This window comes from Haliaeetus albicilla, chromosome 4 (assembly GCF_947461875.1).
Source record: "Haliaeetus albicilla chromosome 4, bHalAlb1.1, whole genome shotgun sequence".
In the NCBI taxonomy this organism is placed as follows: domain Eukaryota; kingdom Metazoa; phylum Chordata; class Aves; order Accipitriformes; family Accipitridae; genus Haliaeetus; species Haliaeetus albicilla.
In genome coordinates, this window is record NC_091486.1 from 47,376,881 (window position 1) to 47,390,413 (window position 13,533).

At 45.5% G+C, this 13,533-nt stretch overlaps 2 protein-coding genes across 4 annotated transcripts in view; both read right to left on the reverse strand.

Annotated features, from left to right (window-relative positions):
• Window positions 1-3,775, reverse strand: part of TMCO4 (transmembrane and coiled-coil domains 4) — a 42,275-nt gene extending 38,500 nt beyond the window's left edge. Inside the window, exons 1-2 of one of the 3 annotated variants that reach the window (XM_069782388.1) lie at window positions 3,661-3,775; window positions 84-268 (exon numbers count right to left, since the gene is read on the reverse strand). In XM_069782388.1, coding sequence (XP_069638489.1) covers window positions 84-262 — 179 coding nt within the window. In that variant the 5' untranslated portion in view covers window positions 263-268; window positions 3,661-3,775. The other 2 variants (XM_069782390.1, XM_069782389.1) reach the window with 2 other exon arrangements.
• A 4,734-nt stretch (window positions 3,776-8,509) lies between these two features.
• On the reverse strand, window positions 8,510-13,423 carry RNF186 (ring finger protein 186). The gene has a single exon (XM_069782396.1). The coding sequence runs from the start codon at window positions 9,565-9,567 to the stop codon at window positions 8,551-8,553; it is 1,017 nt and encodes a 338-aa protein (XP_069638497.1). The 5' UTR covers window positions 9,568-13,423; the 3' UTR covers window positions 8,510-8,550.
• Between the last annotated feature and the right edge of the window lie 110 nt (window positions 13,424-13,533).

Genomic DNA, 13,533 nt, shown 5'->3' on the forward strand with positions numbered 1-13,533 from the left:
ACACAGAGTCTGATACCAGCCCCATCTGAGCTGCTACCCAAAAGCCACCTCCTTTGCTCACCCCTTGCTACCCCGTGTAGTACCTTTGCTCTTTTTCAGGGAACAGCCATGCTAGGGATATCCCACAAAGCGCCGCATAAGCAAATCTTCCCGGTTCGCCCAGCCGCTGGCCCAGAAGCACACACGGTTCCTTTTCACCTGCCTGTTCAGCGCTGCTATGCTCTTTCGAAGCCCAACCTTTCCACTTCTCTTCTGCAGCCATTTTTACCTGCAAGTTCAAAGAGGAAAAAGCAGAAGAAAAAAACCCAAACAAACACTTGAAAACCAGGAAGCAAGGAGACGAATTGCCTTTGCTTTTTCACTCTCACACTTGCTGTCGGTGTTAAGTCTATCAAAGTCCAGCTTGCGTATCCCCCCACAACATGGTGCTGCGACCAAAGAAGATGACGGGAGACTTTCTGTTCACCAATTCTCAACAGTTTTGGAGAAAATGAGCCAACAATACTTCATACAGCAAAAGAAGAAGTCCCCTTCAAGATGCAAAGAGACTGGGTTCTGCTCAGGCACATCACTCATATGTTTACTGCAAAAATAACATGTAAAATAAAAGCTCTGTACCTGGTGCTTGGACTGGGAAATAACTTGCCTGTCTCCTCCTCAACACAAATTGCTCCTCTGTTTATTTTGCTGAAGGTGTTAAGAAAGTTGAGTCCAGCTGCAGCCTCTGATGTGATGGACTTTTAATGCGTCCCATGGACATTGCAATGCCTTGCTTGTAACATTCTCTCCTGTATACAACCTCTCACTGCTTTTTGCCTAAATATAAGATCCCTGCACCACACGGACCTGGAGCTGGGAAAAACTATTAATTTTTAGAGCGCAGACATGCATGCTTCCAACGGAAAGGCTTACAAGTGCTCCTCGGGAGCCCCCCTGATTATACAAGCAGCCATCAGAGATGACTGAAATTGGGCAGATGTGACAACAGTTCATTTCACAATTCAACATGGGTAACAATCTGCTCCAAAGCTCACTTACATCACGTGAAATTTCTATTGACTTCATCAAGATTGTTGGTTTCTAAGGGGTCAAATCACTTATTTCATTATATACTTCCTATTTAAATGTTTCCTTTCTTCTGAACCCTCTAGAAAGGAAAGAGCCTGAATAGGAATTAAGAGCCCATGACACTACAACTGAATCTCAGAGGATGCAGACACCATTTACGGGATAGTTTGAGAGTCCTAGAAGAAAGAAAGCAGCACAGGATCAGGTCTTTTAAAAGAGATTTTATTATCTGCATGCTGTCTGTCATGGTCTTTCAGGAAAGGTGTCTCTCTTGCCTTCCCACTCAGAAATTTATTCAAGGCGATTTGTATGTCTCAAGGCTTGCACTGTTTAACTGCTGATGTATAAATGCAAGGAAAATTCATCACTCAAGGGCCGATGGTTATCATAACTCGCACCTCTCTCCCTGGGAGAGCTCACCCCCTCACAACATGTACCCCCTAATGCTGTCCGTGGCTTGAGCACACGGGTCTAAGGCATCTCAGTGCGTTTCCATGGAAACGTCACATTCCAGCAATATGGGAGCACAAAGTCCGCAGGAATAAACTGTTATTTCTGTACCAACCAGAGAAGGGACGTGCCAGATGACGTTTCCCCAGGGAGAGCAGGTGCCTGGGATCAATCCTGGCCCCAGCAGGCCCGCTCCAGTACCAACCTCAACAGGCGGCAGCATTTAAGCTTGCTGAATTGCAGGTGATGCGAGACATGTCTCCATGCTGTCCAGGACTCTCTTACAAAATCCCAAGATTGTTTTATGACCTCAGGAGCTCCAAAGCCCTCATTTGGACACCCCAAATCCATTTCACATCACTCACTAGGCTCTGATCTTCCCAAAACATCCAGACTTACAGACCAACTTGCCCAGAAATAATCTAACACTTAAAGTTTCAATATCTTTATAATTACTTAGCAAGTCTACTCACCTCTGCACACAGATTTATTACCTTATTATGGGAGACAGCACTGAAAATAAAATCCCCTTCCCTGTTGTGATAGATTTATTGATTTGTTAACACAGGTTCATATGAAAAGTGAAACAGCTAAAAAGGACCCAGAAACAGTACAACTGTTTAACCTTGTTTCCCAGTAACATAAAAGATGTGACCAATTATGGAGCAACACCATAGCGGCTTCTTGCATGCAACTTTATTGTTGTTATGCAACAAATAATTCACGATGCTGAGCACCTAGAATACCTAGAGAAAGTTTTTGAAATACTTGGCTCTGAAGATGCTCTGACCAGTACACTCGATGTGCATCCCTCAACACAGGTATCTATTTCTTCATAAATACCTAGGAAAAAATGGGCTTTGATTTTCAGACGTGCAGCATATAAAAAAAAGGGCAACATGTAATTTAGTAAAGAAAACTTGGGCCAAGAAGTTTTGCCACTAAATCCAAGATGAGGGAATTGAGAGCTAGAAATATATCCCACAAGTTATCTACAGTTTGTGGCAGAATTTTTTTCTCACTTCCAGCGCTCAATTTTCACACAAAGCCCTTTGTTTTCTTGAGAGGTGGTGTATTTTATATAGCAGCTCCCACAATCTGGTTTGAAAAGCAGAAAGTTAATCTTTTGTGGATCTAAAGTTGTACAATACGCATGCGCTCCCTACTGCTAGAAGAAGAAATACAGAGATGCTGGCATCGTTTTCGTCCTAAACCATGACAAAAGTGATCAAACCACCAACACGTTAACCTCAGAGACCCTCAAAAGTCAATGAGGCATCTCATCAACTTCGCAGAAGTAGCTGTAGATAATTATTCACATGGGCTTGGCCAAAAAGTCCCTTACGAAGGCACACCACAGGATGGCACAGCCAAACTGTGGTTAAGCATCAGACACAACGCTGTGACTGCAGAAGCATTTGGGCAGGTGAGTTTTCCTGGGGACTTCCGCAGGGCTCCAGAGCCACACACGTGCTTACACGCCAGGAGCACCACAGCCTTTGCTTTTAATCCATAGATATGAAGTACAAATACAGAATGCAATTAATCCAGTCCCAGATAAAATCGCATCTTGCCCCAAAAACATGCAAATGCGATACAGACGGCCGCCGCAGTAATGCATGCTAAATGTAGAACAGAGATGAGAGACCAAGGGGAGGGGGGGACACATAGAAATGCTAAAAGCTTAAGTAGTTGCAAAACTGAGCATATTTGATCCGGTTAATCCAGACGTTTGTAGCAGCAGTGACTGAGAAGCGATGGCATTACACAGAAGGTGAGCAAAGCTGCAAAGAAGGACACGACCAGGAGAAAGAAATCGCTAGTGGGAAAAACATGAAGGAAACACTTCTGCTGGGAAAGCTGCGAGGACCGACATCTCCACGGCTGCCGACATTCACCTTTATCGCAAGTCCTTTGCGTCTGAAATCTCTGGTACTAGAATACAGGCGGTGTTTTTTTTACAGAAAGTAGCACTTTCGACAACCACTGAGGAGAGGAAACCAGCCCCCGACAGCAGGGCGGACGCCGCTACAGCCCTTCCCTCAGGGAGCGGCCTGAGGAGAGGGTCCCACCCGCTCGACCCCCTCAGCCCAAAGAGCTGTACCCAGCCCCTCTCCCCACCTCTCCCGGCCCGGACCCGACCTGCTACCGGCCCGGCCTCAACTAGGAGCCGCCGCGCTCCCTTCCGCCGCCTCCCGCCCGCCTCTTCCTGCCCTGCGCGCCCTTCCCGCCGCCACTACGCAATCTGCGTACGGCAGGCGGGCTGCGCTGGGAGGTCCTGTGGGCCGCTACGCGATCGGCGTAGCGAGGCGCGTAGTTTGCGGAGCGGAGGTGGGAGGCTCGCTGGACCGAGGTGATGGCGAGGACTGGCCGCGGGCCCCGGGCCGGCCCTTACTCGGCTCCTTCACATCTCCGTCTGCACCACGAGATGGCTATAGGTGCTCTTTTGTCGCTGCCCATCTTCATTTGCAGTCTTGGGCTTTGTCCACCCCGTTGGTGGCTCGCTTGGGGTTTAGGCCTAGCTGGGTACCAGCCCTTTTACTCCCTTTAAAGCCCTTCTTCCCCTGTGAGAACGCCTCTCTCTCTGAGGGAGGGTTACAGAGAGAGGTAGAGATGTGCATTTGGTGAAGCTGCTCGCAGGTTGCTGCCCCAAGACTTCTTTGCCACCTCCACACAGGACAGGTTGGTGTCTCTGAGGGGTTACCCTGAGGAAGATTAAAGCCTCAGAGGTGTTTCGTGCTTTGTGCTGTGTTACCAGGTGGGATTTCCAAAGCCATATGAACAGAAGCTGAAGTGTATGTGTGTGTATATATATGTGCTCATCAGGCAAATATGAGGGCCATGTATCTGTTGCTTCTGATAGCAGCAGGGTTACTGGCACAGTCAGCTCGGGAGGCTTTGCTCCATTGTAGTTAATTGGCCTTGCAGAAATCCTAAGGCTTTGGAGTTAGTTCAGCTATCTGAGCATAAGGCTTTTGCATTGCATTTTAAGAAATGCATTTGCCCTGAGAGCAGCCTCAGGCTGAAACCCCAAGTCCAGTGTGTAGGAATTTTTGGAGAAAGACCCTTTTTTTCAGGGGAAGGAGAGCAGTGTTTCTGTATGATTGCGTTTCATGAAAGCAAAACTAGTTTTGGTTGCTTGGTAGCTGGGGTAACCAATTTACACTTTAAAATGTGTTATGTGGGACTTGCTTATAAATAATTAAAAAAAAAAAAATCTGAGTACCTGTTCTGTTTAAAAGCCAATTTTGATTTGGCCAAATATCTTGTCCAGGTTGCTTGTAACTAATATTAGACTCCCTCAGGTTTACTCACACAAGTACTCATGTTACATATAGATATTTTCAGTATCATCATATAGTTGTTAAATGTGACACTGAAGTTCTGAAGGCAAGTTCCATTGATCCCAGTTCAGGTGCAGAAGGTATCTACTTTACCTGTGGCTTGGGTAACTGCACAACACAACAGACAAGTTGCAAATGGTTCACAACAAGCAGAGAATCACCTGGGCACGAATCTGTGCTCTCAGACCAAGATCTGCAAATTAGTTTCTTGTAGATTTGACAGTTCTGTGTTTGAGGACCTAAAGTTCTTGTTGTACAGAATCTGAGTGTTGTGGAAGTGTGAAATGTGTTCTTTATTCCATGTATATTTTTGTCTGTTTATGTGACAACACAGAAGAGCTGTTAAAACTGGACCAAAACATAAGTTGAGTGGAATGACAATTAGGAGTGAGTTTTACCAGATGTTGTAGACTTGGGATCTCATTATGTAGTTTAACAGTAATCAAAGCCAGCTCAATTATAGATAATTTAAAGTTCTGTAGATAAAGTGAGGCTTCTACATTTAACAGTAATTTAGAACACCTACACTCAAAATTTTTTAGGCACCTGTCTCCCTCTCTTATCTAACTAGTGACTGTGGTGGGCGATGATGGTGCTGTTTGTTGATGAGAAGCCTGAAAAGAGATTGGGATAGGGAAAGTTGGGGCTTTGGGAAGGGCCCTGTGGGCAGAGGGGCAGAGTGGGAGCACAGCATGACAAAAGGATAGCTATATTTTCGAATTAAAATTGGCTTGTGTATATGCATTGTTAAACAAGTCACGTTTGAAGTTTCTGGTCCAGGATTCTCTCTGTACAGACTATAATCCTTAAATACCACTGTTGGGTCTTATCATGCTCTTAATGTCTTGATGGGATTCTGTCTTTATAAATCATAGTTCTTGGATATTAATGCAGTTTGTAAGGTACAGCTGAATATTACTGCGTGGGCCCATTTCTCATTATGAACCTCTCCCTTTCAGGCTACAATGTGTTACCTCATCACTATGTGAAATTGTGAGCCAGCTAGGTAAGGTAAGCAGGGCAAGGTAATGTGGAGTTGAAAATTCCTTGCCAAAAAGACTGGCATGAATTAAAACTGGATACAAGCAATTCCTTTATGTTTTGGAATAGGAGTACAATTCTGTTGGCCTTTTCTCCATAAACTTAGTTGCTGCTTCAAAGATTTGCATCGTCATCGAGCCTTATCTTGTCAGATGAGAATCAACAGCTGTTATAAAGATACTGGGTTCTAGGGCCTAATGACTCCCACCAACATCCATGAACTCTGAATCAGCTGATTGTTAGTGGCTTTCAAAGGCTGAAGAAACATTTCAGTTGAACTGCTGAATGCAGGCTTGGAAGGTGCTGATGCAAAGCAGTGGGGGTGGAAACCTGGACTTCTACAGCTGATAATCTTACTGTATGGATCCACAGGGTTTTTTTGAGAGGGCCACTCTCTCACTGGTAATCGCAGAGCATGCATGCCTCCTTCCCACTGGTGTATACTGCCTTGAGGGAAGCCTTTTTCTGTTGGCCTTTTTTTTGGCACTGTAGAGATTAGTGAAATAAAATTGAATATGCCCTTTTGGAAGGGCAGGGTAATAGGTAACAAATGGATTTTTTCCTGTTCACATTCATTCTCTGATTTCATTTGTTCGCACCCATGTGCTGACAAGCCCACATGGGCTGGTGAGGCTCCATTGTGAGTGATAGGAAAGACAAGGGATGCTGACTCTAAAAATCTTCATTATGTTTCTTGACTGATGATGGCAAACCGATACTGGGTGTGACACACCCTTCTAGAGTAGGTGTTGTTTGGTATCTTGCTTGGTCTCTTCCCCTCTTAGGGAACATTCCCCAAGTTTTTTGTTTTTTTGTTGTTTTTTTTTTTTAAATTGGATTACTTTATGTTTCTAGTGTAGTTCATCTTTGTCATCTTATCTGTAGGACAATCTGTTTCTTCCTTGCTATCTGGTCCTTTGAATGAGATCAATGTTCTGTAGCAATTAGCACATGATTTTCCTTTAACCCTTCCAGCTTACTCTGATGCATTCATGCATGCTACTTTCAAGCCAATATTAATATATTTGTTACAAACCTTTACAGTACAGTCACCCACCAGTGTTGGTGAAGGGAACTCGACAGGAAAATTGTCTATGAGCTGAAAGACTTGGCAAGAGTTTCTGAAATTATTTTCAGTACAGGTGAATATCTGGTCCAGTCTTTGTATTTGGAATAATAGAGTTCAATAAAATATCTGGGTTTAAAACTACCTGCCTTTTCCCAATTGAAAAGCTTTTTTTCTGCTTGGTTATTAGCAAATGTTAATACATATGTGCTCTGCAACCAGCCAGTTGCTGTCCATTTCCCTTGAAGATTTGTGTTATTAGGCAGAAAATAGACCCGTTTTTTCCAAGACTCTAGGAGGACAACAGCTCCTTACCTCTTAGTCTAATCTGTTTTATCTGCTGGTGAGACACTATGTATATTTATATACTGAGCAACTGGAGTACATCAGTTTCCATTCTTATCGAACACAAATATTTACCACAGGCCTGATCCAAGGTCTACTGAGATCCATGGTACTCTTGAAAATGTAACTTAACTAAGAGCAAACTTCTAATTTTTTTCCAATTTAATTTTAGTTGGGTTACAGGATATCTTATTAGCAACTAAGTATTTTTTTAAATAAAGGAAAAAACCTATGCATTACTACTTTGCTTTGCTCACTAACTCAGTTGTGCAGACTCCCTAATAAGCTTTCTCAGCTGTAGTTTCTGTCAGTGAGGAAACTGTGAAATGTTTCGACATTAATTGTCAGTGAGGAATGGAAACACAGAAGTCAATGAGCAATTAAACTTTAATGGACGCATTCCATATAAAAATATCACATGTGGCGTGGCATGGCATAGCAATTGACAGATTTCTGTTTAGAAGGAGAATTGTGGGCATCTCCAAGGGCAGTGTCATACTTCATGTAAAGAGGGCAAGAAGAGGGGCGGTGCAAGTAGCCAGAAAAAGGAGTTCAGGTGCGAGGAACTATTTCTGTGCTAAATAACACGCAGAATTTGGAGTGTCATGAGCTTTTGAGAGCCTAGCCCTTTGTAAACCACAGACTGAAGATTAGGAGTGTTGATAGTGCCTCTCCCTCTCTAGTTTGGTGTGCATCAACCGACATCCCCTTTTCCCAGTCCCTTTCCCATCCCTGCCAACAACCACGTGGGTAGTGATTGGGATTAAAGCAATAACCTGGGTTAAAACTACTATCTTCCATTGAGAGTAGGCACCCAGTCCCTGCTTTAGCAGTCTTATTTCCCCACATTGTCACAAGAAGAAGTGTATGTGTGTAAGAAGAGTGGGAAAACGCAACCACAGCTGGGGATTTTCACAGGACACCATCTCTCAGGTGTTTCAGATAATGTTCTGCAGTGCTAATCAGATGATGACATGAACAAGAATAAAATAACAAAAGCAAAACAACAAAATTATTGTGTGGAAAACCTATAATTTTTATCTCATAAATATTTGACTATGTTTCCAGTAGTGAAATTTAACAACACTGTGCATTGCCATTGAGCAAGCTTAGCCACCTGTTGAATTTATTACCTGAATGATTGCTTTCAAAGTCCAGTAACTGACTAGCATGCCTAACATGCAGCTTTGCAGGCAGGACCAGTCCATGATCTCTAGGCAGCACACATTGCTTGTTTCAGGCAATAGTAGTGATGTGGGTCTCCTTGTGGGAGGGGGCGAGCGAGTCCCTGTTACACCTCCAGTAGAATTTAGGAGTGCAGCAAAGCACTATAGACATGACCAACCCCAAAGTAAGCAGGAGACAAATTACCCATTTTATCAGACCTGAGTATATAAACGGAAGGATGACGATAGTGAGAATCACCACAAGAAGCAGGAGCAGCACAAGTCTCTGTATAGCCAGTCTGTTGTCTGCTGGAACGTTTTCATCTCTGTATAAAGCATCTTGGCTGGTCTGAGTCCAGCTATTGCTGTCTAGCCCTATGGCAGAGACATGTACCTCAGGATTAGAATCGGGATTTTCCAAGTGCTCCATGATGTCTTCTTTATTTTGAAGTGTGCGGATGAGTCCTCCTGACACAGAAGTGGCTTTTCTGCACAGGGGGCAGGTGATTATCCAGGTACTCTCCTCTTTCCTGAGGATAAGCTTGAGGCAGACTGCGCAGAAGGCATGCTGGCAGTCCAGGAGCTTTGGTACTCTGTAGATGTTGTACTTGTTGAAGCAGACTAGGCAGTCCATATCAGTAGATGTTGTGGTTGAACACTGGTGGTTCACTTCCAAACTGTGTACTTTGGGAGAGTTTGAGTTCATTAGCATAATGAGAGGCTTTGACTTTGGACAGTCTCTTTCTGAAATCGATGGTTTAAAGGCATCAGGACTGCCTCGCTCTGTGCCTGAAGGTGTCTCAATTTCTTTATTACGTTCTTCAGTGAATCCCAGTCTCTTCACATCTGCAGTGTTTTCTGTTAGGGGTCCTGCTCTGCTCATTTCTGCAGCACCTTCTGCAGTGGGCGCAGGACTGTCCTTTTCAGCCTGTGGTACTCCAGGAGCTGTCGATCCATTTTCATGGTTGAGCTTGTCAGTGGATTTCTCCATGGAGATAAACCTCGGTGCAGTTTGTCTTCCCTTAGCTGAAGGTTTTGCTGAGTTTCTGGCTCCTTTTATGTGTTGCTTTATTGCTGTTGTATGCATGATTGATTAGTGACAGTTAGCTTTAAGCGTGTTGTGCTCTTACAATATGATGTTTTTATGAGATGGTGACCTGAATTAATGATTAACTTCGTGACCAAGACATTTTACAACAGCTGATAATATCACTGAGCAATTTCTGTCCGGAAGCAGACCCCGTGGCATTAGCAGACTGCAGCTTTGCTCACTGTGAGAGCCAGACACTACCATGATGACTAAATTAGTACTTTATTCGTTGAGAGCAATTTCATTGGTCTCTAAACACTGCTTTGCTGAACAGTGACAGATTCAGAGGTATTTGTTGAATCTTAACATTGGTGTACTGAATGCAGTGCTTTGATTAGAGAGAGTGTTAAGTATCACTAATTTTGAGTGCCCTGGGTAGGAAGTCTGCTCTTGCTTTAGCAATACTTGCTACCCTAGAGCTGTTACCCTACAGCACAAAGCGAGGAATGAGATTGAGATTATTAATGTTGAGTGTTGAATGTCCAATTATTACCAACTCTTTTATCCTAGGAGCATCCCTGTTGTTTTCAGTCATCAGAGGGCTTCAGGTGTGAACTGAAGCATGACTTAGGGTCACAGAGGTTCTCACAGAGCCCATGGGAGAGATCTAGAAATTAAAAGCAAGGTTAGTGTCTTGGTGGGACCATCTTCTTTTTCGTGGCATTCACAGGACAACCTCATGCACTCAGGAATGCCCTTCTGTTAAGTGGTTTTGTGAATATTTGCCTTGTCTGAAAAAAATGGCTGAACAAAATCCCTCAGTCTCTTATTTCTTTCTACCTTTTTATTTGAGGGGTAAAATAGAGATGGTTTCTCAGTAAGAATCCTGTGGAAGGAAGGAAAGTAGAAAGGGAAGGATCACTAATCCCAGAAAACTGGACTAGGTCAGCATTACTGGCAGAAGACACAGAGTACCAAGTCAGTAGCCTCAAGTGCACCTGAATGCTCAAGCTGTCTGTGCTACCTTGTACCAGCCTGTCCCTCCCAACAGAGGAGCAGCAGAAAGAAATGAAACAACTGCAATTTAGGAGGGCAAGGAGTTCAGGAAGACTCTAATCTCGTGAACTTGCTGATGGGGGGGATGAAGCAAGAAGAGCTTGTTCTTTGCTGAGAAATAGTAGAAGGTTTGTTGTAAGGAAACTTTGTAAACGTGTCTAGGCATTCCTGCTGTATATCTGCTGATGTGGCATATAGCAGTGTTTGCTGGACTTTGGGGTGACCTGAAATTTCAGGAGCTTGAAGATCTTTCAGTTGCAGAAGTGGGACACACAGTTGAAGTGCAAGAACATCTGGAAGTGGGCTGGTGAACTGCAAGGCTCATTTATGTTTAAAAATAGGAGAATTTTCTATTGGATTTTACATACCTCTTTATTAGTAAGTTAACGCTGTTAGAAAGAAAAGATCTGGGAAAACAGAAGACAGAGCTGCCATTTTTACAATGCTTTAGAATTTTCAAATTTAGTCTGTCAGTTCCCATGCCCAAAATGGAAATGTCTTAAAATTTACAGATTCTTACTCATTAGAACTGTATGAAACTGGCTTGCAGGTGTTGGGAAGCTGGAACAGACACCAACAGGGGCAACTACGCTTCTAACTTAAGTATTTCAGTTAAAAACTAGATGAGATGAATCCGTGCCTCCATGTCTGTTTGCTCTGTCTTCTAGTAAGGCGTGGGAGTGACTTTTGCCTGCCTGTCTATGCTAGAAACTCAGAGCTGGTGGAGAGCCGTGGTTGTTTTGCTACAGATGCACATCAGCAGCGAGGACGACTCGCTCGAGGGAAAGGGAAGCGGAGCACGTCATGGGTCGGAGAGGTCCTCATGCTTCCCCAGGGCTGCGGTTTACTGCCACGAGGATCACAGACCCCAGGAGAGGAAGCGTGACCTGGTGTAGGGGCTCAGGAGGCTGCAAGCATGCAATTCCTGAGCTGTGTTTTAAGCACTGCAGGTCAGGCAGTGTGTGCTCTATTTGCCCAGTTTTTGTCGGTCGTATCGAGCTAAAAACGTCTGTCCATTGTTGTCCTCCATTGATGAAATTTTCTGCCAAGTGTCAAAGGATCTGTCCTAATTTTGACTCAGTTCTGTCCTTGGTGTCACGAGTGATGTTCGCTGGCTTGCATGCAGGTTGTACGTAACTGAATTGCCTATAGCCCTTTAACGCTACTGAGGCTAATGACTGTTTCCATTAATCATTTGCAGTCAGTTTATATACTCATCCTGTTTTCCTGCTTTTAGTATGTTTGCATACGAAAATGAGTTTCTATGGAATGCTTCTTACGTACTTGTTTATGCCAGGAAATGGATAATGCCAGCAGTTGTGTCATTTCAGGGTAAAATCCTCACTTGCCGTAGTGCTTTGAGCACAATAATATTCAAAACCTCTGAGAAGATACTGTTGATAGTCCCCTGAGCTTCTTCCTGTGCTCAAGCTGTGTTTCAGATTGCTGTCACTCTGGACACAAGGAACTTACTTAAAAAAAAACCCAAACAAACATGCCTTAAAAATTGTCTTGATGCGAAGCCTCTTACCATATCCCCCATTACCCAGCGTACGTATGAGCGAAGCAGAGAGCTGCCATGAACAGGCAGATGCCTTCAGATTTACACCGCGTTGTCCCATGGAATGAGGAATTTTTTTACCCTGAGGTCGAAAAGGAGGTTGGTGGTGGTGGTGAATAAAGCTCCAGTGGGTCGTGCTCGGAAGCAGCCTTATAGCTGGTACCAAAAAATGCCGATTTGCCCTAATAAATGGGACCTGAAACACCTGACAGGAGCATCCTATCTGGCGATTTTTATCTTGTCCTTAGTCTGTGATGTGCTTCTGTGGCACATCTGTAATTTTGATGCCAAGGGAGTCGAGTCACTCGTTATCTCGGTGTCTGTTCCCAAATCTGGAGTGTTTTCTTAGCGTTCATCACAAAGCCGTTTGGATGCGCCTTCTGAACAGAGTGAGCTAGGAATTGGACATGAACTCGACTGACGTGCGGCAGTTCTGGCAGCGCCAGGCCGGTTCTGTCGCGACGCCTGCAGAGCGAAGCAGGGCAAGGAAAACCGGAGTCCAGGGACAGGACAGGTGCGTTGATGGGGGCAGCCCAGGAGGGCGTTACTGGTGGATGCCACTTCTTTAACTGGTCGCTGTGGGAAGAGTGGGAGAGCGGGGCAGAGCGGGGGACAGCGGGAAACCTTTCCCAAGAGCCCAACTCGGGATGAGCCACCCTCTTCTCGCTGTGCCCACTTCTCCAGCCCCCTCCGCGGCTCCGAGCGGTTCCCCTCGGTGCCCGGGGAAGCAGGACGCGACGGTTCAGCCTCTGACACTTAATTGCGTTTAATTAATTGTCGCCGTTTCAGCTCTCCTCCTGGTCTGTCGCCGCTGCCAGCCACGTTCCCGTGGTGCCACCTCGCGGGTAGTCCCACGTTCTCCCCTCCTCCTCGATCTCCTGTTCGGTTCGGTTCGGTTCGGGGCGCCGATGCGGTACCGGACCGGCGCCGGCCGAGGTCACTCCGGCCGGTGGACGACGGGAGCGGGCTCCCGCGCCCACCCGTGGGAGGTCACGGCGCGAAGTGCGGTGGGGTGCTGGGGGGAGGCTGCCGCCGTGCCCCTGAGGAAAAGCTCCTGGACGGAGCAGCGCAATTAACAGTACAAGCTAATGAGGCGTCGAATCCGACAGTGTCGGTGACGGTGCTGCCCTTTGCGCCCTCCCCAGCCTTTTCCCCGCGGGTCACCCTTCTCCCAGCTGCTCCTGACACTTGGCTGTACCCTCCTTCCCTTCGCACTCCCGCTGCCTTTGATCCCTAAAGCCCTCCGCTTCCCCCTGCCTCAGTTTCCCTCCCGTCTTCTTCTTCTTCTTCTTCTTCTTCTTCTTCTTCTTCTTCTTCTTCTTCTTCTTCTTCTTCTTCTTCCTCCTCCTCCTCCTCCTGGAGGAATCCGCCGGGTGGGGGGGGAGTAGAGCGGCGGCGCTCTGGCC

Excerpts from the sequence above, each read along its gene's own strand:
- RNF186 (XM_069782396.1), bottom strand. The coding sequence starts at position 9,567 with ATGCATACAACAGCAATAAAGCAACACATAAAAGGAGCCAGAAACTCA.